Here is a 24,151-nt window from a genome sequence, read left to right on the forward strand (position 1 = left end):
CATGTACTCCCTACAGAAGTATAAACCCACCATGTACTCCCTACAGAGGTATAAATCCACCTTGTATTCCCTACAGAAACATAAACCCACCATGTATTTCCTACAGAAACAGAAACCCACCATGTATTCCCTACAGAAGTATAAACCCACCATGTATTCCCTACAGAAACATAAACCCACCTTGTATTCCCTACAGAAGTATAAACCCACCTTGTATTCCCTACAGAAACATAAACCCACCATGTATTCCCTACAGAAGTATAAACCCACCTAGTATTCCCTACAGAAGTATAAACCCACCTTGTATTCCCTACAGAAACATAACCCCACCATGTATTCCCTGCAGAAGTATAAACCCACCTTGTATTCTCTACAGAAACATAAACCCACCATGTATTCCCTACAGAAGTATAACCCACCATGTATTCCCTACAGAAGTATAAACCCACCATGTATTGCCTAAACCCACCATGTACTCCCTCCAGAAGTATAAACCCACCTAGTATTCCCCATGGAAACAGAAACCCACCATGTATTCCCTACAGAAGTATAAACCCACAATGTACTCCCTACAGAGGTATAAACCCACCATGTATTCCCTACAGAGGTATAAACCCACCTTGTATTCTCTACAGAAACATAAACCCACCATGTATTCCCTACAGAAGTATAAACCCACCATGTACTCCCTAAGGAAGTATAAACCCACCATGTATTGCCTACAGAAGTATAAACCCACCATGTACTCCCTAAGGAAGTATAAACCCACCATGTACTCCCTACAGAAGTATAAACCCACCATGTACTCCCTACAGAAGTATAAACCCACCATGTATTCCATGCATATGCTGATCTCCCCATCACTGTAAAATGCACCGTAGAAACCAACTATGTATGGGGAGTTACATTCGTGCAGGACTTTCAGCTCCCGGAAAATTTGGTTCCTGACAGCTGGCTTGATCTCCAAGTGAATCAGCTGAAATAATCACAACATGCTTAATTGCAGGTCTACGTTTTCTGGCCATAATCCTCTGCCAGTGACAGCAGTATAGAATCTACATGAGTATCATTGTACTGATGACCACATCCCAGTGGAAGAAACTCACCCTTTTTTTGTTATGTCACTGTGTTTGTATGTTTGTTTGTTGTTTAAACATGTTAATGTCGCATTCAGCAATATTCCAGCTATATGACAGCGGTCTGTAAATATTAGAGTCTGGGCCAGACAATCCAGAGATTGACATCATGAGCATAAATCTACGCAATTGGGATCGATAACATGCATCAACCAAATCAGCAAAGCTGACCACACGATCCTGTTAGTTACCTCTTATCACAAACATAGTCGCCTTTTACAGCAAGCATGGGTTGCTGAAGACCTATTCTACCCTGGAATCTTCCTGGGTCTTATGTCGCTGTGAATACATGTGAGTGTCCCTAGCAGAAAGATGTTGTTTCTACAGATTAATGAAGTCCAGACTAACAAGACTTCACTGTATTGATTTAGCAGCATATCTTTTGCAAACCCAACAGTCAATTCTAAAAATTTACTTCATTAATGTTTCTAATAATATGATACAGTTGCAATATCATATATTACACAGGGATGTGAGCATGTTTTCCCGAAAAAAGAGGAAAAGTCTAGGGGGGTCTCGGGGCATGCCCCCCCAGAAATTTTTTAAACATTTGATTGCATTTTAAGCAATTTCGTGCAGTTTGGACAACATTCACACCAAGAAATGTAATAAGTCAATGGCAAAAGTCAATAAGTCAAATAAACAAGATGGCAGATGCAATCTTGTATTATACAAGTGAGAATATATTTAGACAGGGTGTGTATTGTCAAATTGAGGACCAATGACACAGCTTGACTTGTGGCACTACTCCATAGTATCACACATACTGTGACATGTCTTTGTCAAAATGCTTGGATTTTCAATAATATGATATTGTGAATGTCTACTGGAGTGACCTTGGCATTCAATATCATCCAATATCATCCAATAACATGCAAGAACATTGCTTGTTGCAATCTTAGGTTGTGTTACAGATATGTAGTCTTCATACCAGACTAAGGATACTTCATGAATGCAATTATTTCCAGTCATTTTAGAAGAGTGAATGAACTTCAAAACATTAACATTTGACACAATCATGACGAATGTGTTGAGTTAGTTACAGGGTTCTTCTTAACTGAGTGAAATTTCAATTCATGTAGTTTTCCATAATATTTTCCGATCCATGTTTCATAATTTGACCTCAAGTGACCTTGATCTTATATGGAGGTCTCCCAAATGGTGATGTGATTGAGACCCTGCCTAGGACTTCATGAACAGATATTGTCAAATTAAAACAATAAATACAAGTTAGCTAATACTCAGCTTTTGTCAAATTCCAACTAACACTGAATGACCTTGACTTCCAATGTCATCCAATCACATGTCATCAACCATTACATGTAGAATATGTATGTGGTGTTACAAATATGAAGTCACCATATCACACTGTCAATACTTCCTGAATAAAACTATTTACAAGTCACTTTATGAGTGAATCACCTTCAAAGTGACCCCTACATTTGACATAAACGTGACATGACATATATTGAGTTAATTATTGACAGTCTCTGATAAATGATTGGAAAATGCTTTCATTTTTTATCCATCATAGAATGTGTTCACTAAGTTTGAAAATAATCTATGCAGTAGTTTTCAAGTCACATGTCAGACACAAAAATGTCCTCAGAAGGATAGATGACAGACGGACGGACTGACAGAGGGAAGGACAGAGAGAATTCCTTGGTATAACTATATAACCCTACCCTTTAAGGTAGTAGGTAGGGTACAGTAAGCAAGGAGTACTTCTTACTTTACGAGCCATGATAAGTCCTGATGGCTTGTGCCGGACTTTGGTGACCACACCCCCATTCCCGGCACCGAGTTCACCTAGCTTCTCAAAGTCCTCCTCGACAAGCTCTCCAACCCTCTGCTTCTGGGTGAGGAACTGTTCTAATCTTTCTCGCTGTTGGTCATCTATGTCGAGTTCTTTTAATTTCTGTTGAAGAGCTTCTAAATTGGCAGCGCCATTGTTCTGTCGACTGAAAAATAAAAATATTTCATAAATTTGAACAAAATCCATTTTCAAAAGGCAATGAACCTGATTTAGATGAACTGATGATGAGAACTGTTGCTAGGCTACAACATCCCACCTTGTGATGGTCAAAGTTAGAAACACACTGCCCTATGGAACCACACAACCTTTCATTACAATAGCAGACATGTTTTAACAACCAGATCAGAATTCTGTAAGCTCTTTAGAGACACCATAGCTCTGATCATCTGAATTCTCAGCTCCATTGGCCTTATAATTGTCAAAAATGAAACACTCGAAAAGCCTGGGTACTTCAAGGTCAAAGGTTGAAGCTTGACCGAAAATGTACATAGTCCTAAAAAAACTCTTTATCTGTTATTCTACATACCACACACTTGGTCCCTATCAAATGTCATAATGATGTATGCACAAATGGCTGAGTAAGTTGCATAAATAACATTTCAATCTCAGACAACAAACTTAACGTGTTGTGTATGGCTTTGATTAGCGCCCAAATTGGAAAACTTCTATGTACTTATTACAGTGAATACGGTAATAAAATTGTAACAAATAAAATTTATATGTAAATTTAACAAACATTTATATATAAGGCCTTGTTTATTAATATTGGGTTCACAGATCCTCTAAGCCATGCTAAGTATTTTAGTGGGCACTCTACAAGAATGTTTCCAATATTTCTTTTTATTTCAACTACCAACCCTACTTTGTTCAGAAAAAAGGCAAGCTATTACATAGTAAAACTAACAGGCAGAATAAGGAATGTAGAACTACACATTCTTCTATGACCTTGATCTCAGACAATTAAGAATCTGAAAGTGTTTGACATATGATGGCAATCATGCATAATTAATTGTTACAGCTACATCTTGTCACCTCTTGATTAGCTTCCAATCACTGCCACCATGACTTATTATCTATTTGGGGGCACGGGTGGCCCAGCTGTCTAAGGCGCGCGATTCGCTGTGCAGAGTTGCGTCCCTTGGGCACGCCAGAAACATATGATTGTGGGTTTGAATCCCGGTTCACCCCGATTATGTTTCTAGGTTTGTCAGCACCATACCTGTGCTCGTGGGTTTCACTGAAGTGGTAAACGTCTGAGACCTGCATCACTTCGGGCTTTCCTCCCACATTAAGCTGACATGCCGTGATATAACTGGAATACTGTTAAAAGCCGCGTTAAACCCAACTCACTCACTCACTCACTATTTAGTACAAACATGTAACAGATCAACTGAAATTTACACCCAAACAAAAATGATTTCAATTTACATTTGAATTTTGTGAGAAAACAATACTATAGGGTTAACTTTACACCTAATATACTTCTGCATGGTTTTGATACTGGGATTGTGAAAAGTAGAGTGTGGTCCATTCCTTAAACATATTACGGCAGTTGTTCATACCTGCTTGATGCGCCAAGGCTGTAAACATTCAAGTATGGACCACACAAACAAGTGATTGATATTGTGAGCAATTACCCATGGCTTCGTGGTATGACAATCTACCAAATAACCCTGACAACCCAATCCATTTAATCGCAGCTTACTTTTCACTTGATAGGAATGTCAAATAGTATTTCAATACACTAAAGCACACAAACTTTTCACTTGTTAGGAATGTCAAATAGTATTTCAAAACATTAAAGCAAACAAATGAAACAAATCCTGAATTTATGTATCATGCTTGTTATTTAATAAACACGGCATTATGAGTACATACCCACTGTCAATGTAAATTGTCACTTTAATCAACCAAGTCAGCCAGCCTGACCACCCCCAATCCATTGAGTCACCTTTCAATACATGTACATGGATAGGATGCTGGGGGCCTGTTTAAGCCTGGATTGCAACAGGGTTGTAATGATGTATGATATATGATATGCTCACAAAGTTTCATCGAGAAATACGGAATTATGAGTTACATAAAGTTTCACAAAGAAACAAGAAACAATTTATGAGTTATGTTCCTGAAATGATCACTATCCTCATTTGAACCAACTTGGTGCCTTGAAAATGCTAAAACAATGTTAAAACATTCCTGCATAGCCAAACACACCAGTTCAGAGTGAGTGAGTGAGTGAGTTGGGTTTAACGCTGCTTTTAACATTATTCCAGTTATATCACTGAGTGTCAGCTTAATGTGGGAGGAAAGCCCGAAGTGATGCAGGTCTCAGACGTTTACCACTTCAGTGAAACCCACGAGCAGGGGTATGGTGTTGACAAACCTAGAAACATAATTGGGGCGAACCGGGATTCAAACCCACAATCATAGGTTTCTGGCGTGTCTGGGATGCAACTCTGCACAGTGAATAGCGGCGCCTTAGATGACTGGGCCACCCATGGCCCCGCAAACAATTAAAATTACAGAGGTTATCAAAAAAATTACTGCTGACAAGACGTTGGATAATTTAACAAAAATAAAAGCTTCTGTCATAAATAGCATCAGTCCTTTAATTTCTAAAACATTAAGGTGATAAAGTGTAAATGGAAAAACAAAAGAGAAGTGCAACACATTTATCTCTTCAATCCAAAACTGAATCCAACTGTTTTTCACTCATGTTACTATCAGAGTTAAAAAATGAAGAAATTGCGGTTTCCACCTATACATAAATATGTAGTGGGTGAGTATTGTTTTGTGACTGCTTTTAGCAATATTCCAGCAATATCACGGTGGGGGACACCAGAAGTGGGCTTCACACATTGCACCCATGAGGGGAAATCAAACCCGGGTCTTCGGCGTGATGTGCAAATACTTTAAGCACTTGGCTACCCTACCGGCCCCATAAATACGTAGAAGAACAGAACCCTCAACATACATCAAATATTTCCTTTCTAATATATCTGATTAAATACCAAGTGCACTTAATTAAGGGAGCATTATATATAAACTTTCCACATTCAAATTTACACTTGCCGTGATCGAACATGCATTGCTCCATGCATGCTAACTAATAAACAAATGCTCCACCTGTGGAACATGGCTGGTCATTTTCTTCACAAAGTATCCCGATGTTACCTGTACCAAACACTATCTGCATATGTATTTCATTGACGTCAGTGTTTCCATGCAAATGACTGGCAGCCTTTGTCACATGCACCATGACTGGCCAATCATGTTCATGTATGGTTGGTTGGTTGGTTGGTTGGTTTGTTGTTTAACGCCGCACTCAACAATATTCCAGCTTTATGACGGCGGTCTGTAAATAATCGAGTCTGGACCAGACAATCCAGTGATTAATATCATGAGCATCGATCCACGCAATTGGGATCGATGACATGCATCAACCAAGTCAGTGAGTCTGACCACCCGATCCCGTTAGTCGCCTTTTACGACGAGCATGGGTTGCTGAAGACCTTTTCTACCCCGGAATCTTCACGGGTCTCATGTATGGTGAAAGACCACACCCTGATGTGTTTGAAGTGCTTTTGTGACTTGTTGAGACAACTGGGAAAACCCTACCCTCTGTACTCAAATCATGCAGGGATACAAATACGGAAAATGTATAAGAAATCTTTCCAACTCTAATTAAGGGATCAGCGCCAAAATGGAACAGCTTATTTGGTAATAGAGACCCATGCATTGGGTCAAACTGAAACTACTGTTATGCAAATCACACATGTGAAATATCAGATTGAGAACAAACATTCATTTTAAAAATATTTTTTAATAAAGCATATCTTAAGCAGTGTCTTTGATAGGCATTTAGAAGTTGGAGTACTAAGGAAGGATAAGAATTTATGGATGAACAACTTCTTTGTTACATTTAAGAGCAACAAAACGTAATTGTAATAAAAAAGTTGTTCATCCATAAATTCTTATCCTTACTTATCTTTAGCAGGAGCATTGAAAAAGTCATTTTCTTTCTTCCACAATTTCAACAAGCAATGTCTGGATGGCCTGTGGTCTCCACTTGTCTGTGACAGTGATAAGTGACATCTGGTATGGATCAGATGCCTTTATTGATTAGACATTATGATAAGTAAACTGGTAGAGGCATCCCCAAATATAATTACTTATCTTTGTGATATTTTCAAGACAAGTTGGCTCTGCCGTAAATACATCTTGTGTGGACAATGACACTAGTCATGCTAGTAGCGTCTTCTCCAACTTCCATTATTTGTTCTCAAGAATTTTTATTAAAATAATCTGTGACAGAAAGTTACAAATCAAGTAAAACTTCCCTAAATGACAAGCCTTTTACAAAAGATACATATAAACTGGTAAAAGCTTAATTCTTTACTGTAATATCTTCATGACATTCAATTGCTCAGATATGTAATCCTGTACAAAGATGAACTGATCACAGTAAGTCTATTGTGTTTCCAACTACATATACATGGTCTTTGTTTTCATCTGATATTTCAATATTTTGATGTTTTTGATACAAAATGAAATGTGTCTTTGTTTTCAATTTCATATTTCACTTGAATGTTTTGACCTGGAAAATAGTCTGTATGCAAGAGTCAATCACCAGGCCAGCAGAGAGACTTGACAGGTCTGCGCCCAGTATAACAGCGCTCTTGCCTTGATTAGTATTATGTTAATAACAGGTGAACTCTAATCTAATCTAAACTTGACAACATGAACACATTTTGCATGCATCATCTGACAGACTGCTAGTCCAGCATATAAGCTAAATGCGCAGCTTTCAGTGTTGGTATTACATGCGTTCACTATTGTCATGTCGATGCCGTCTTATGTAAACACTGTCATGTAATTGAGGAGGAACTTCATGTTATATACAACTGTCCTCTTTATGCAAGTCGGCGGGAAATGTATATCCCAAAGACAGTTAATCATAATTATTTTTGTTTAGAAAGACTCTGTCAAGTTCCAACAACGATGCAATGATAAATTTTGCAAAATTTCTAATGTACGTGTTCTCAACACACACACACACAAAAGTATCAATTAGGTAACTCTTAGATGAATAAAATGTTTAATGTATTTTGTACAATGGGTCAAATGGCCTTATACAAATAAATCTGTCTGTCTGCCTGTTTGACTATTGTCATCTATGTAAACCTGTTCTCATTTTCAATTAATAATCCTGTTAACACCGGCAGAAGACTTCCCCTGTCACATGGGAAGAGACTATTTTATATCACATAAGAGTTGTTTCAACTATGTCAAGAATTATGGAAGAAAAAGTGACATTTAGTGTCCACAAGGATCTTCTTTAATGACACAACCGCATGTAAAAGATGCTTAAATATTCCTTTCCTCTGTTGAAACATATGCTTTTACGTCATTCCTAACCACACTTCTGATTCAGACATGCTGCAAGGTGCAAGTATCAGTACCAAACCAATGTGTCTACCAGTTGTCACTTACTCGCCCGATTCTTGATTGGGTTCGGCGACAGAGATAGTCAAATTCATAGGATTTTTCAGAGGCATGGCTGTGTGTTGATGCAAAGCAACGTCTTAGACCATGAGTAACCAAAATGAACGACAAAACGCCCCGGCAAAATTATGTTGAAATTGCTTCCACCCACTCAACTCTGCGATCCAGTCGGGTTGACGGTCAGACACGGAAATGTACATATATCCCATAGTTACCGGAAGTGACGTACGGGCACCTGTTTTCTCATAAATATTCATTTAGGTTTGAACCAATGAAAATGTGGATGTATTATACATGCATAAATTTAAATATATATATTTAGACGAGATTACGCGAGAATTTCCGATACACACGAGACTCTACATTACCCACAAATCGCTCTTTTAACTTCCTCTTCCGGTAAATCCGAGGTTCGTGAATTTACTACACAATTATCCCCTTCTGAAATCCTTCAATCACACTTCTAAAACAGAAGTTTTCAAAGTATATTGAAATCGTTCTTATTCATTGGTTATATACGCTTGCTGTCCAAACGATATTTTCTGACAGAAATTACAGGAAAGTCTGTAATTCGTGTTATGTTTGAATGGATGCTTTGACACAGCATGTAAACATGTCAAACATAAACTGATCTTTTCTACGTTTGCAGGGTCAATTCAGAACTTACAAGAACTAATGCGAAATAAATTGAACATGCCAAGAAATAATGAATATTGAATTCTTCGATACAACTGGTGACATAACATATTTTGAGTGAACTGTGCAGACCATTATACTCGCACAAGATCACAAAAGGGGTTTGTTAAGCAAGATATGAGTCCTTTTCATCATTTCAGTTGACATATCTACAAGTATTGTGAACTACAAAAGAACATTGAACACAAACTCGTGATCATTTTTAAGGTCATTTTGTTAATGGAGATGAAAGTTAACTCAATAAGAGTATAATGTTGCTGAAGGCGTATACAGAGTACAGAAATGTACCCTTGCAAAATCAGTATACAGAGGGGTACCACAGGATAAATCAGTTCTGCCGCATTGCGCAATGCTTTTAACTGGTTCCTTAAACGACAATCTGTGCAACACATCCTGGATACCAAACTGTGGTAAAATTCAACATGGTAGTATGCTTCCTATATGTTTATGGTAGTATGCTTCCTATATGTTTCTCACGGTATTTCCTTTCCATAATTGGATGAGAACAATCTTGCTGGGTTATGAGATGCCATCTGGCGTGCAATAATGAAAAAAACAATCTTACAGTTACGTACTTACATTCCACTATTATTCCGAAATGCACAGGATTATCCAGCATGCACTCATCATCAAGCGAATCAGAACTACAAAGTGAACCTGTTTCAGGTTGAGAAATATGGACTCGTCCATCGTTTAAGGGTACAAAGTACCAGTTCCGACAGCGACCCCTTCAGCTATAATCTATAATGTGTAGGGTATCCTTAGGGCAGTTTCAAGGGGTTGTCCTTCACCAACGTTTACATGTTTTCACTAGACTGGCTAATTATTCATCATTGTGAAGATAATGAAACATAGGTTGATGTGTTCTCCAAAGATCCAAATGAGCAAAACAATGTTCCATTGTCAATAAAACGCTCAAGGCAGTATAGCGGTCATTTTTTTTTAGAAGCCCTTTGGATCTCCTTTCCAATCATGCATCCTCTCACAATTTTGAGGGCTAGTTGTGAGCTAGGATAAGTGTAGATACCTTTTTGGCAAATAATGTCATCCAATTTACAACTCTTGTATTCTTTCTAAGTCTAGTGAGGTGTACCCTGAGTGAACACCCACTTGAAATCAGATGTCAGAAATCCCCAGTTATTGAACAAATGTATAGAAAACTGCTTTGAATGTAGATGCCACAACAGTCAGAACAGGTTGTGTGTAAAAATACATTTGTATCCAAAACAGCACTGCCTTTGTTATATTATGAACTGCCCCTTTATGTAAAATTTTGACAAAGAAAATTGAATATGTTACAATGAATGTTTTTATCACTCATACTAGATGTTTTAGACCCTCAGTTCTTCACTGGCTCATTACAAAGTTCAAGCAAGGGTTCTTCAGATCTTGGCAAAGTGAGATATCCAATCTGAGAAAAGATCAGATATTAAGAAGATAGCGGCAAACTGTAATAATGGTGTGGGTCAAGCAGTGGCTGAATGTAATACAAAATGATCAACTAGTCTTACCCTTCCACTAAATTATAACAAGGAATGATTTGCCAACCTAGTTAATGAAATGCCAGGCAGAAAATCTATCTTTAATGTCCTCCGTTTTAAAGTGCAGTACTTTGTGAGACACACCACACTGATTCTAATTAGTACTAGTCACAAGAATGATCTGAAAAATCACTTGATTTGGTTTAAAATATTGCATTCTATGACCTATTCACTTACAAATTGAAAATGTACACAATAAAAACTCTGAGTCACATGGAATACAAAAAATGTGGATAATTAAAGCTTTTGGGGTGTGCGGGTGGCCCAGTCGTCTCAGGCACCATGATTCGCTGTGCAGAGTTTCATCCCTTATGCATGCCAGAAACCTATGATTGTGGGTTGGAATCCCGGTTCGCCCCGATAATGTTTCTAGGTTTGTCAGCACCATACCCGTGCTCGTGGGTTTCACCAAAGTGGTAAACGTCCGAGACCTGCATCACTTTGGGCTTTCCTCCCACATTAAGCTGACACGCCGTGATATGACTGGAATACTGTTAAAAGCGGCGTTAAACCCAACTCACTCACTCACTCACTTAATGCTTCTGAGAATGATCAATGATAAAATATCCATAAAACTCGAAAATAAGAATATCCAGGTAAGTCCCTGCATTCCATTTTCCACTTGCAATTAAAGTTATAAAGTTGCAGGTGTGGATCATGTTCAGAATTCATTGATGAAGCTGTTTTGTACGGCCTATTAAAAGATCCACTCACTCACTCACTCCTGTTTGATGCCATCTGTTCCGACATGTTAGGTAGTTATAAAACTCAAACACATTTTCATCTTTGATACTTTCTTTCCAGATCCATCAACATGGTCCGGTATGCATCTGACCCAGAAAACCCCTCTAAGTGTAAGTACAGATAAGGTTGACGTTTCCACAAATCTGAAATGAGGGCTATTGAAAATGTTGTTCACATTATGATTATTATATTGATGAAGGTACCAATAATACAATTGAGCTGTGCTTTGTTTGATGTACCAGTAGTATACATGATCTGTATTGCTTAGAACATTTGCTTGTTTGTTTCATTCTCAATACCCCTTGAGGATTCCGGGATAGAACCGATCCCAGTCAACTTATTAGGGGTGAATCATCGGTGTAAATATGCATTTCACGATAGATACTGTATCTAGTATCTAGCCAGTACATCTAATTTGTTCGTGTAACATTGGTGTAACATTGGTGAACTATGGATAAAATTAAGACAATGGGGATTTCTTGTATAACTTGTTTGAAAATTCTTCAATACTAATTGATTCACTTGATTGAAGTTTGCTTCTTATCAATCATTTCAGCTGCCAAGGCAAGAGGGTCATATCTGAGAGTCCATTTCAAAGTGAGTATTGAGCAGAGTTTGCATTTACGGCGTCCCATATGCAAAACTACTCATTGAAAAAGACTGGGCCACCAAAGAAACGACCTTCGTGCATCCCTTTACACTTTTTTCATTTTAAAACAAGTTTACTTTAGCATAACTTATTGTTGTTTTGAGTGTCCGATCCCCGGCCACGTCATACCAAAAGACATTAAAAGAAGGTACTTGTTGTTACCCATTCTGGCGCTCGGCATTAAGGGGCTACAACAAGAATTGGTCGGCTCGGAGTCGGTATACTGTGTCTGAGTGGGGTATCCATGTTAAACTGTGGCATGGTATCTTGGTGAGCTAGCACTATAAATCGGCATCAGTCCGGACTAATACATGCGCACACACCTGTGCATGCACGTCGCTATATAAGTGCAATAATCTTGGACGCGACGTTAAACCCAATTTCACCTCAATTCACCTATTGTTGTTTTGAGTTTCTCTTGCCTCCCAAAATAAAAAAAACCCAGACACTTTAAGATTTAAACCAGACACTTTATTTATGCTCAGAATTGCTAAAAATACAGCACTTCAAGTCTACTTTGGGCGGAGGGGGGGATGCACCTAAATCCCCCTAGATAGCCTAGCACCTCGTGGCTAACACGTCCATGGTCTTGCTAACTTTAAAGTTGATAAGTTTTATTTTTAGAGCAACAGTTAGAATGATCAATCGCTTTGTCAGTTTAGAAAGACAACTGTTGTAGAACTATAATAAATTTCTTGCATCATGTTTCCTTCAGCTTCTCTATTTTACATGTGATAGCAGAAAATACTGTTCAGTAGAAACATTCATAACATTCCTACATAGTCATTGCATTTCAGTACATGTTTTTCTTTCTTTATCCTAGAACACAAGGGAAACTGCCCAGGCTGTGAAACACATGCACCTGAAAAGGGCCAATCGCTATCTGAAGAATGTAGTAGACAAAAAGGAAATTGTACCCTTCCGCAGGTTCAGTGGAGGCGTGGGCAGGAAGGCTCAGGTTAGTGAACTCGCCTATTAAATGGTACAGCTTTTATTTTTCTACAATGCTTTCTGTGAGGAGGATGAATTACCACTTGATCAGTTATCGATTCAAGAACTCTTTGTACAAGGTGATCTACTTGATCCGGTGATCAGAATCGGTGACTTGGTTGAAAGTGTGGCTTCGTTCTGCGATGGAGTTGGCCATTGCACATATCAACATGTCAGTCACTGGTTTGTTTTGTTCAGAATCAGTTACAGTAGAACATGGATATAACAAACTACAAGGGACCAGAGAAATCAGTTTGTTATATCTATTGTTAGTTACATATTCGACGTAATAAGCGCCCACGGCAGTATTTGCTAATATATTGGCTAGTGAACAATCCCAAATAGCACCCCTTCCGATTGATCAATGTTCACAAGACTTATTTATTCGTGTACAATACGCACTCGTGTGTTATATGCATCCTTAATTATGGGCAATTAAATTCTAGAAAAATATCTGTCGTACATAAGCATTTCAGGCTGTCCACATACACCATGAAATTTATCTTTCACCAAAATATTATTCTAATAAGAGCCCCCTATTTCTAATTTTGAGGGCGCTCTGGGCGCTTATTACGTCGAATACGGTATATACGTTTTCGCTCAGAAACTTCCCATCTTGGATAAAACACAATACACGTCATTGCAGTATTGACTTGTATTAGCAGTGATCACTTCATAGCATTTAATTGATAACATTTCATAAAACATTTGTAAATTTTGTATGATATTAAATAGGAGATAAATAGGGAATTTTTTAACAGTTCGTTGTATCCCTTTGTTCGTTATCTGTGCTCTGTATTTTAAAGCTGTTGCCATGTGGCTGGAATACTGCTGACTGTGCAGTGTTAAAGGACCAAGTCTGACAGTTCAACAATCATTATTTATGGGAAGCTATTTAATGGACAGTAATGATGACTCAACTTTTGCATGGTTTTAGTTTTCAAATTACTCTGATAATCCACCTCTTTTCACACCAGGCCAAACAGTTCAAGACCTCCCAGGGAAGGTGGCCTGAGAAGAGTGCCCAGTTTTTGCTCCAGCTCCTGAAGAATGCTGAAAGTAATGCTGAATTCAAGGTAGATTATCTCCCTTTGATTGATGATTAAACATGACAAAACCTTATTTTTTTTATGTATTTGCAACAAAAAGTTCAAAGTAACGTTTAATTTGGCCAAGGATATTTGTGGACTGGTTGGTTTGTATTCTCTGTATGCATACGTAAACTTGTGTGGTTGATGTGTTTCATAACACAAATTAGAACTTACAGACAACATGTATGCCCAATGTGTTTTGCAGGGATATGGGTAATCATTTGAAGATATGATGAACAGTGTTTCAGGCCCCCTGGGAATCTTGGGTTAGAATAGGTCCCCTGCAACCAATGCTCGTTTTCAAGGCAACTACTAAATGGATCAGGTTTTCAAGCTTGCTGACTTGATCAGGTGTCGTTACACCCTGGCAGTGTGGGATGTTGCTTGTAATATCAGTCTGTGGTTTGGCTGGCCCAGATTCAGTTATTTATTAAAAGTAACCATAATGCTGAAATATTGCTGAGTGTGATGTTTAACAACAAGTCGGCTAACAGAAGAGTTTTACAGTGCAGTCCCTTTTATGCCATTGCATTACAGATAGAAGTGGCTTTTGGGGCTATTTTCACTATTGCGATTGTATTGCAATAGTATCCCTCACTATTGCGATAGTATTGAATGACTATGTTTCTTGATAATTATGTTTAATCAATGTAATAGAAATAAAGAATTGCTGACAATGTCCAATTCATCCTTTTCCCTCCCTGTCGCGACTGAAACCAAAGGGAAGTAACTCTGATATGAAGATGTCATAATCCTTGCAAATCAACACACGACAGGTTTGAAATTCAACTGTAAAAAAAGAGTTTTTGTGACACGTTTCAGCATTAGAAATTGGCACTGGTCCTGTTCTTGCAAAACTGCACAATAGTTAAGGTATCATAAGGAATAGTAGAAATTTGACTTTTTTAAGGGTTTTACTATATATTACCATTACAAGGACTAGTGGACTAAAAATGTTAGTTTCTATTGCTGAATTTGTTTTATTTATTATTAATGGCAACCATTGAAATTATCGATTGTTGAGTATACTATCAGCAATACTATTGGTATTTATCATAATTCCTATGTATCATGTCTATCGTAAAATTGTAGGGCACGCAATTGCAATACATCTATAGTTCGATAAATCGATTTCATAATCATGGTGTCATTGAGATGCAAAAAGAATGCCTGTTGGGCTCTGAGAAGCTCCCTGTGCCATCAGTATTTCTGACAGTGTTAGGTGGAGGGAGATAGCATCAGCTGCCGGTAATAGACTACGTTGTTGTTGTGCAGGGCCTGGATACCGATCACCTGGTCATTGAGCACATCCAGGTCAACATGGCTCCCAAGATGAGGAGGAGGACGTACAGAGCTCATGGACGTATCAATCGTAAGTTGCTATTTGGGATCAATGTACTACCTTGGCAGCTTTTGTGTCAAAGTGTATCACGAGAACTCTATTCAAATGGTTACAACATTTCATTAGCATCCGTGTCAAATGTCTAAATACATGGTACTTTTTTTTTATAGGGCATTTTTTTTATTTCGAGAATCATGAAATTTACAATCATCTATTTTCATACCTTTTTACTCCAAAGTGAAAATGATGTCATTAAAAACAGTGCATAGAACTTTCATATTTTAAGAGAAATGGAGGTTTCTGTTCTCAAGTTGTGAAACATGTTTTTCCAAAGTGCACATTCACTTAATAAGGTAGCTAATGGCTTAGGACTTTGTTTTGACAATGTCATGAGACCAAATGGAAGTTAATAGTATCAGACTGAAAATGCTTAGTAGTATATGTGATGAGTTTGGATCTTTATAGTAAAGGGCCTGCGTGCTTGCAAGTACATTTCTAGTTGTAGGATTACTTTGAGCTTGATGATGGCAATTCAGCGGAATGATTTCCATGAAATAACCTTTTTTTACTGAAAGCTCACCATGTCACATCAGATTGTGATACAGTAATGTGATTATAACAGCCCACATGTAGTCTCATGAAACCCTAGAACCCTAGTATCTTATGCTGTATGCAATTGGTTCCTGAGGTGAATCAGTTTGGAGAGGTCCCTATTGATATAAGTTTGTTTCTTTATACGAGGTGTCCATGTGTATGTGCAGAGCATCCTGTGTGCATGAGAGGTTCCTGTTGGTATGGGTGGTTCCTGTATGCATGACTGCTTCCTGTGTGCATGATCATGAGTGGTCCCATCTGTAGGGAAGTATGGCGGCATGGCCTGGAGCAGCTTCTCATGATGTCTTCTTGTTACAGCATACATGAGCAGTCCCTGTCACATCGAGGTGATCCTCACTGAGAGGGAACAGGCTGTTGCACGTCCCTCAGGACGGGAGGATGAACCAGTCAAGAAGAAGGTTTCTCAGAAAAAACTCAAGAGACAAAAGATGATGCAGAGAGAATAAATGTACAGCCTCGCGAGAAAATTAAAAAAATGACTGGGTTAAGTTTCTTTTTTCTTCTTGAATTGGACTTTTTGACAGAATCCAGCTTGCCATACTGTTGAGCATGTTATTGATTGCATGGCTCGATTCACCAATATATGTTCTCCAGTCCTAACCATGTGGGTATTCCATTTCTTAAAAAATTCCAAGTAACCATGATTGCCCTTTCAGCTGATAAATGCGGATTGGGTGGTTACAGTGTAGGACCATCTTCAGATGCCAACGATGGTGGTGATAGTTGCGCATGTTATCAACCCAGTCTCATAAAAATCAGATCTTTGTTCTCACTACCGCTAAACAAAGATCTGAGGACATCCCATTATGGGTCACATCAGACCTACCTTGCACGAACTTTGACCGACCAATGAAATGACTGACAAGAAGTCCACATTAGCCAATCAGAAGGCAGCTTTCTCCTGCTTTACGGCACTAATTTCAAATTTGCGACTACGCTTCGAAACATATTTTGACACATTCTTGATAAAAAAAATTGAAACTTGAACAAAAACACATTCTGTAATGGCAAATAGATGGTCTAGATTGTATGGGTTCAGTTGTTAAGCCCGTACCTAGTTCGGAATACTGTGTATAAGTTTTGAGGTTGCAAGATTAGAAATCACATTCCGACTGTCACTTTCATGATGTGGTAAGCGACACTCTGCTTAGTCGGATGAAAGGTCATTCTGACGTGACCCGTAATGGGATGTTCTCAGATATTTGTTCAGCAGTAGCGAGAACTAAGATATGATTTTAATGAGATTGGTTATCAACCACATGTTTCAATGACACACTCAGTTATTTACATGTCGCCTTGATATAGCCAAAATATTTCCAACTGTTGTATAAACAGCCTCTAATCACTCTTCCCATATCTCAAGAGTACCTGTGTCCCTGTCCTCTAATTAAAACTGGAGATTACATACACTAAATGTATGAGAATGTGGGACCCTGTGGGGTAAACCCAGCCAGTGTTTGATGAAAGATCGGTCAGTCAGAGATGAGCAAGTTTGGTTTAAGCCAGCTTTGAACAGTATTTTATCTCACATCATGGCTGTGACCTAACAACCGTCTCCGTGGTCCAGTGGTAGAGCGTCTGCCCGGAGAGCAGAAGTTTAGCGGTTCGATCGCGTCATACCAGAAAGACGTTAAAGGATGGTACCTCGTTACCCTGACTGGCGCTGGGCTGCTAAACCAAGGACTGGTCAGTCAGTATACTGTGTCTGAGTAGGGTATTTTCTCTCTCACTCACTCACTCAGAGTCCGGCTCCGTGGTCTAGTGGTAGAGCGTCCGCCCGGAGAACGGAAGATCCGGGGTTCGATCCCCGGCCGCGTCATACCAAAAGACGGTACTTGTTGTTACCCTGTCTGGCGCTCGGCATTAAGGGGCTAAAACAACGACTGGTCGACTCGGAGTCAGTATACTGTGTACGAGTTGGGTATTCATATTAACCTGCGGCATGGTATCTCAGTGTGTATAAATTGGCATCAGTCCGGACTAGTACAAGCAGCCACACAAATGCACGTCGCTATAATCTTGGACGCGACGTTAAACCCCATTTTACCTCCCCCATCCCTCTTCTCTCCCCCCCCCCCCCCCCCCCCCCCCCCCACACACACACACACACAGAGAGAGCTTTCAAAGTGCATCAACAGAAAACATGGTCAATGAACATTATCATTAGTTAATAATAATCCAGTCCTCTGTATCACATCGTGCATTTAGTATCTTTGTCTTTCCTGTCTAGATTGTCTGTAAGACAACTGGTCCATGTATGGAGCTACGCGAAATGACCCTAGAACGGGAAATGTCTGCATCTTAATGGTTTCATCTTTCCAAGATCGATCAATTATTTTCAATCCGCCGACACGTAGCTGTCAATGTCTGAAGCCCATTTCAGTTGTTCCGTCACTGCAGGATTATAGCTGAAAGCGGCGCAATATCCAACTCGCCCGCTCACTCCTACATGTATACCCACAGCTGACCTGTATGTGACGTGTTTGAATGGGTAGCAGACACTCCTCTAACTCTGGGGTCTACCAGTAAGTACCGTCACCTACAGTCCGTTTGAATCCAAATGAGAACGATGAATTGCAAAATAACTCGAAATCCAGAAAAGTGTGTGAAACATCAGTATGGTACTTGACCATGAATACCCTGTACCCAACAAAATCTGAATTTTGTTTATTTTAAGACTCATGACGGATGAAGTTCTTTAAGAAACCATCATGTAATTTTTTATAGAAATGTGTACATGACACGTAGGGGGACAAACTTTGGAAGGCACAGCGCAAGCACGGTCTGCACGTGCTACACAGTGAACGTGTTCATTCAATGACAACTCAGCAGATGTTAAACAGTTGATGTTGAATGTGTATGATTTCTTTAGAAGTGAAGCAGAAAGAGCAAAGCCTTTTTATGCAATTAATAAATTCTTGAAACGAGCTTCAAAAGCTCTTGGTATGTCCCCTCAGAAACTTAAAAATGTTGTTAGTCGACGAGATACAAATAGTCAGGCCAAGGAGGTAGGGAACATGTCAAAACCACGCAAGGTTGATAAATTAGACAGTTTTCAGAGGGATCAAGTCAGACGTGCAATTGTTAAACTGCACTCAGAAAATAAGTTACTGCCCCTAAGAATTTTGAAGAAACACCTTGAAACTGACCATGATTTACGTGTTACAAAGTACAAACTATGGCAGCTGTTGCATACATTTGGTTACAAATACAAAAAGATAACTGGAGAAAATAGGGCTGTGTTGTGTGAACGGTCTGACATTGTTCGTCTCCGAAATCATTACCTTCGTACCATCAAGCAGAAACGTGAAGAATGATATGAGCCCGTCTTCTTAGATGAGACATGGGTAAATGCGTCGCACACAGCCAGCAGTCAGTGGGTGCCCAGTGGTGACTGTAAGGAGTCTGGTAGAAAGTTACCAATGGGAAAGGGTGAAAGACATATAGTTCTCCATGCTGGTTCTGCTAGTCAGGGGTTTCTCCCAGACTGTGACCTCGTCTTTAGAGCCAAGGCCAAAGACAACAGGGACTACGACACAGAAATGAACGGCAATGTATTTCTGGAGTGGGTGAAAGATAAATTAGTCCCTGCTTTGACTACCATGTCTCTCATTGTCATTGACAATGCACCGTATCATAGTGTGCAGGATCCAGAAAGCAAGACTCCAACCTCTAATAACCGTAAAGGAGACATGGTTACTTGGCTGCAACGGAGGAACATTACCTTTCCTTCTCGAGCGACGAAACCACAGATCTATGAAATCATCAAAACTATAAAACCTGACCCCGTGTATAAAGTTGACAGTTACATCACGGGTCAGGGTCACGCTGTCTTACGATTGCCACCTTATCACTGCGACCTGAATCCAATCGAGTTGGTATGGGGCATCGTCAAGGGTGACGTTGGACGATCGAACACAACGTTCAAATTACGAGACGTTGAACACCTCGTAAAGGAATCCCTTGGTCGGGTAACAGTAGAAACATGGAGGCGTTGCGTGGCCACAGTCGTTGACGAGATAGAGCCAGGTTTTTGGTCACGAGATGGACTACGGCCAGCAACAGTCCAACCAATGAACAGTCGGTTCAGGCACCAGCAGTTCCGACGACGAGATTTATGGCATGAGCGAGTCAGATTTCGACTGAAATTATCATGAGACGGCCCCTCTAACGCTCTGTCATTTCCCCTACCACAGAACGAGCAGTGCATGCGTGCTTGCGCTGTGCCTTCCACGGTTTGTCCCCCCTACGTGTCATGTACACATTTCTATAAAAAATTACATGATAGTTTCTTAAAGAACTTCATCCGTCATTGGTCTTAAAATAAACAAAATTCAGATTTTGTTGGGTACAGGGTATTCATGGTCAAATACCGTATTGATGTTTCATACACTTTTCTGGATTTCGAGTTATTTTGCAATTCATCGTTCTCATTTGGAGTCAAACGGACTGCTGATGCCTTACCTTGCTGTTGATACACATTTGTCAGCCCAAGAACAATCGGTGCGTTCGAAATATGATGCGTTAGAATCCATCACATCTTTTAATGAAACAGATCTGAAGAAATACCATTAGATGTTAAAAGCAGTGCCGTCTACGTGATAATTGGTACTAACTGATATTGTACAGTTCACGAGGGGTGAAAGCGAGTTGGAGTAGGGCCCATTTAGACACCAAATACGAAAATATATGAGGAAGTCGATCGCCTGTGATAACAAGACGAGGAAAAGTGCAAAAACGGGGAAATAACATAAAAAAGAAGCTTAATAGACTAGGACAAACATTAAATTTACTGATTTTAAGTTGAAAGATTGGTGATTGCCACACAGCAGGGGTTTAGCATTCAATTAATGCATTAAATCTGTCTTAAAATACTGACAGATTCGATGTTTTTACTATTTGTGATTCCGTGTTCAAATGATTTGTGTGTGTGTGTGTGTGTGTGTGTGGACTTCCGTGACCCGGGGATCTCTGTAGGATAATAGTTGAATACACTAAGAAGTGGCTGCATAGCTCAAAATAATGTGTACTTGAAATATCTGTACCACTGCATTGTTCTATGTCTGGTAAAAGTGAACCGCACATAGACTTCATGTGTTCGTGAGTAATGCCGCAGTGTGCACTAAGGCAGCTATGGACCACGGCGAGCAATGTTACACGACATTGTGAACAATTACAGAAACAAACATCCCGAATTTAGTCTAAAGTCACATGCGTCTCTATACCCAATAAATAGTTACTACTAATTCAGTCTAAACATTTAGTGTTGAAGGTAATATCAGTAATTTAACTGAGCTCACTCAAGGACAGGCGGTGTTTGGTGAGGCTAGCATGTTTTTGATGACTGAAAATGAATGCATGCGTGAATGCGAGAATGAAAGAGGCACTTACAGGCATGTTAAAGTATCTACTCTTGTTTTAATTAGTATGCCCGTATGTACTATGTACATATAAAAAAAATTAATCCGACGTATAGCCAGTATCTAGCAATTTCTGCATGATCGTTTCCAGTTGTAGTACAGTTATATATTTTGCATATTAATTGTGTATGTTATGTACTTATTGTACTGTTTTATTTCATGTTGAGGAAGGTGAGTAAGTTGTGTTAACGCTGCATTCTAGTCGTATTATAACATGTCAGCATAATGTGGGACGAAAACCCGAGGTGAGGGAGGTCACAGACGTTTGCCTCTTTGGTGAAACCTATGTACGGGGCTCACAACCCTAGAATGAGTGAGTGAGTATGGTTTTATGCCGCTTTTAGCAATATTCCAGCAATATCACGGCGGGGGACACCAGAAATGGGCTTCACACATTGTACCCACGTCGGGAATCGAACCCGGGTCTTCGGCGTGACGAGCGAACGCTTAAACCACTGGGCTACCTGACCGCCCCCACAACCCTAGAAGCAGAATCGGGTTGAACCGGTGTAGTAGGCTCAAACGACAGCCCCTAAATTTGACTCTAGAGTCATCTCAGCCTAGGCTCAAAAGACTCTGGAGTCATTGGGGCCTCGGCTCACATGACTACCCTAGCCAGGCTCAAAACACTCCCTCTAGGCCCAGCTCCCCTAATGAGCCCAAATGACTCCCCTTCTTTTGAATAAGATCAAACAGAAAAGATCAGACATATCTTTTGTTATAAGGGTTTTCAACCCCTCTCTTCATTTTCTATTCTGAAATGTCAGGTTAAGAACAATCCCCAATATTGTGTGTCAGATGTTAGTACAAGTTATTTTATACAGTTTTATATTTATCTTTGTTTGGAAAAACTCCAGATGACTCTCTTAAATCACCATACTTTTCTTAACCTATAATCTATTTTCAGAATACTCCGTGTCCTACATCCAATTCTTGAGTATCAGGCTCAAACTACTCCCCTATTCTATATCCAATTCCTTGATATCAGGCTCAAACTACTCCCCTATTCTATATCCAATTGGGGAGTCATTTTAAAATTTGAGATGTTAGGATGCATAGAGAACACATCAGCCAATTCCATTACTTCTTTATTCAATCAATAAATGCATCATTGATATAGAATAGCCCTTGCTTTCCCCGAACATTAGGCGTACTTTGTCGCAGTTCACCAACACAAACTACATCCTTTTCTTCAAATATATTACTTACCTACTTTGCAACAATGCGAAAATTAACTAGGAAAACTGTGACAGGACTTAAAGGGGCAGTAATCAGCAGCAATTCCCCGGGACTGGTTGTTGTTATAAATTGACTGAAAAAAATGTCCATTTATTTTATCATGTTAAATTATTCCAAACATTTTGATGTTTAAATTCATCACCCAGTGACTGAAAATGATAGGATTAAAAGAAAACAAAAGTCAAAGTACATTTCTATACTTTTCGGCTTCGAATCCGAGCATAATAATTTATTAGTCTCTTGTGATGTTTTAAGCCCTTTTGAACGTCTTAATACTTTTGTGGCAATCTGTTAAATAAATGGATAGATATTTCAGTCACTTTGTAAAATGACTGAAATATTGAGATATTTTATAAATTGCCTGAGTGAATCACATTTTACCCATTGACTGTAACAAACACACGCCTACAAACGAAAAAACTTGCGAAAAAATCTGTCTCGCATCGAAGACATTCCCAACGAAAACGTAGAGGAACAAGAATTATTCAAAATGCAAATATCGTAATAACAACCGGCCAATGGTTTATGTATAATATGAGGCAATTACTTTGTTCGAGAAATGTATCCGTGAATAGTCACATAAAGGAAAAATATCCCTTACGTCTGCAGCTGTACAAAAAAAATTCTTTGACGTCACGTGTCTCTGTAACAATCAAATATTTTCAAATATATATGTAGCGTTTCTGGAAATGATAACTCCTTTTCCATTCTCAACTACTCAGCTGAGTTGGCCCAGCTCTTTTCTCATGATGTCCAAGATTATTTTAAAAGAATTCACGGAGTTAGATAACAATGAGCAATCAATCAACGTGCTATCGGTTAATCCTTGGAGAATATATGTTGTTTTTACATTTCACCCCACTTCAAAACCTGCATTTAGATTGAATAATTACCCCAGACATAAGAAATGCCAAATGTGAACCTTTGTTTGGTGATCTGAGTGGTGCTACCACTAATTACAGCTGTAATAAATTGTTTGACTGAGCATCACGTCAATGCCGACTACGAACACTTGTGTAGGGGTCAGGACACATGGACGACAACAAGGGAGTAGCGATTGTTCTATCCACGCAATTCGGAATCCTTTCATAGCAGGGATACTTTTTAAAAATTAAATTGTAACCATCAGGGGTATTTCCAAAATTAATAACGACGTCCGATGAGCTTCCACCGTTGTTATTGCCTGTTGGTTCAGGTTGAAGAAATTAATTAACAAAATTAATTTGTAATATCAAAATCTTCAAAGATCACGGGTAACCAATCAGTGTTCAGAAATGCGTATAGATCTACATGTACATAGATATCGACTCAAAGTTTATTTGCGTTAGCGAGCAAATCGACTTGCACGGCAGCTCGTGAGCCCCAAC

The 24,151-nt window shown here is 39.1% G+C and overlaps 2 protein-coding genes across 3 annotated transcripts in view; one reads left to right on the plus strand and one right to left on the minus strand.

Moving 5' to 3' along the window:
- The window catches only part of LOC139479979 (dual specificity mitogen-activated protein kinase kinase 1-like), a 31,505-nt gene extending 22,847 nt beyond the window's left edge, over nucleotides 1–8,658 (minus strand). For both annotated transcript variants that reach the window (XM_071262942.1, XM_071262951.1), the window contains exons 1-3: nucleotides 8,446–8,658; nucleotides 2,869–3,097; nucleotides 830–976 (exon numbers count right to left, since the gene is read on the minus strand). In XM_071262942.1, coding sequence (XP_071119043.1) covers nucleotides 830–976; nucleotides 2,869–3,097; nucleotides 8,446–8,510 — 441 coding nt within the window. In that variant the 5' untranslated portion in view covers nucleotides 8,511–8,658. The remainder of the gene's footprint in view (nucleotides 1–829; nucleotides 977–2,868; nucleotides 3,098–8,445) is intronic.
- A 163-nt stretch (nucleotides 8,659–8,821) lies between these two features.
- On the plus strand, nucleotides 8,822–16,613 carry LOC139479993 (large ribosomal subunit protein uL22-like). The gene is made up of 7 exons (XM_071262963.1): nucleotides 8,822–8,867; nucleotides 11,499–11,548; nucleotides 11,995–12,035; nucleotides 12,911–13,045; nucleotides 14,055–14,153; nucleotides 15,444–15,540; nucleotides 16,423–16,613. The coding sequence occupies exons 2-7, from the start codon at nucleotides 11,509–11,511 to the stop codon at nucleotides 16,569–16,571; spliced, it is 561 nt and encodes a 186-aa protein (XP_071119064.1). The 5' UTR covers nucleotides 8,822–8,867; nucleotides 11,499–11,508; the 3' UTR covers nucleotides 16,572–16,613.
- The last annotated feature ends 7,538 nt before the right edge of the window (nucleotides 16,614–24,151 follow it).

Source organism: Haliotis cracherodii, unplaced genomic scaffold (assembly GCF_022045235.1).
Source record: "Haliotis cracherodii isolate W230 unplaced genomic scaffold, xgHalCrac1.p SCAF_1, whole genome shotgun sequence".
Lineage (NCBI taxonomy): Eukaryota > Metazoa > Mollusca > Gastropoda > Lepetellida > Haliotidae > Haliotis > Haliotis cracherodii.

Coding starts and splice junctions, on each gene's coding strand:
- LOC139479993 (XM_071262963.1), top strand. CDS start 11,509: ATGGTCCGGTATGCATCTGACCCAGAAAACCCCTCTAAGT. Junction 11,549..11,994: donor CCCAGAAAACCCCTCTAAGT/GTAAGTACAGAT, acceptor CAATCATTTCAG/CTGCCAAGGCAAGAGGGTCA. Junction 14,154..15,443: donor AAAGTAATGCTGAATTCAAG/GTAGATTATCTC, acceptor GTTGTTGTGCAG/GGCCTGGATACCGATCACCT.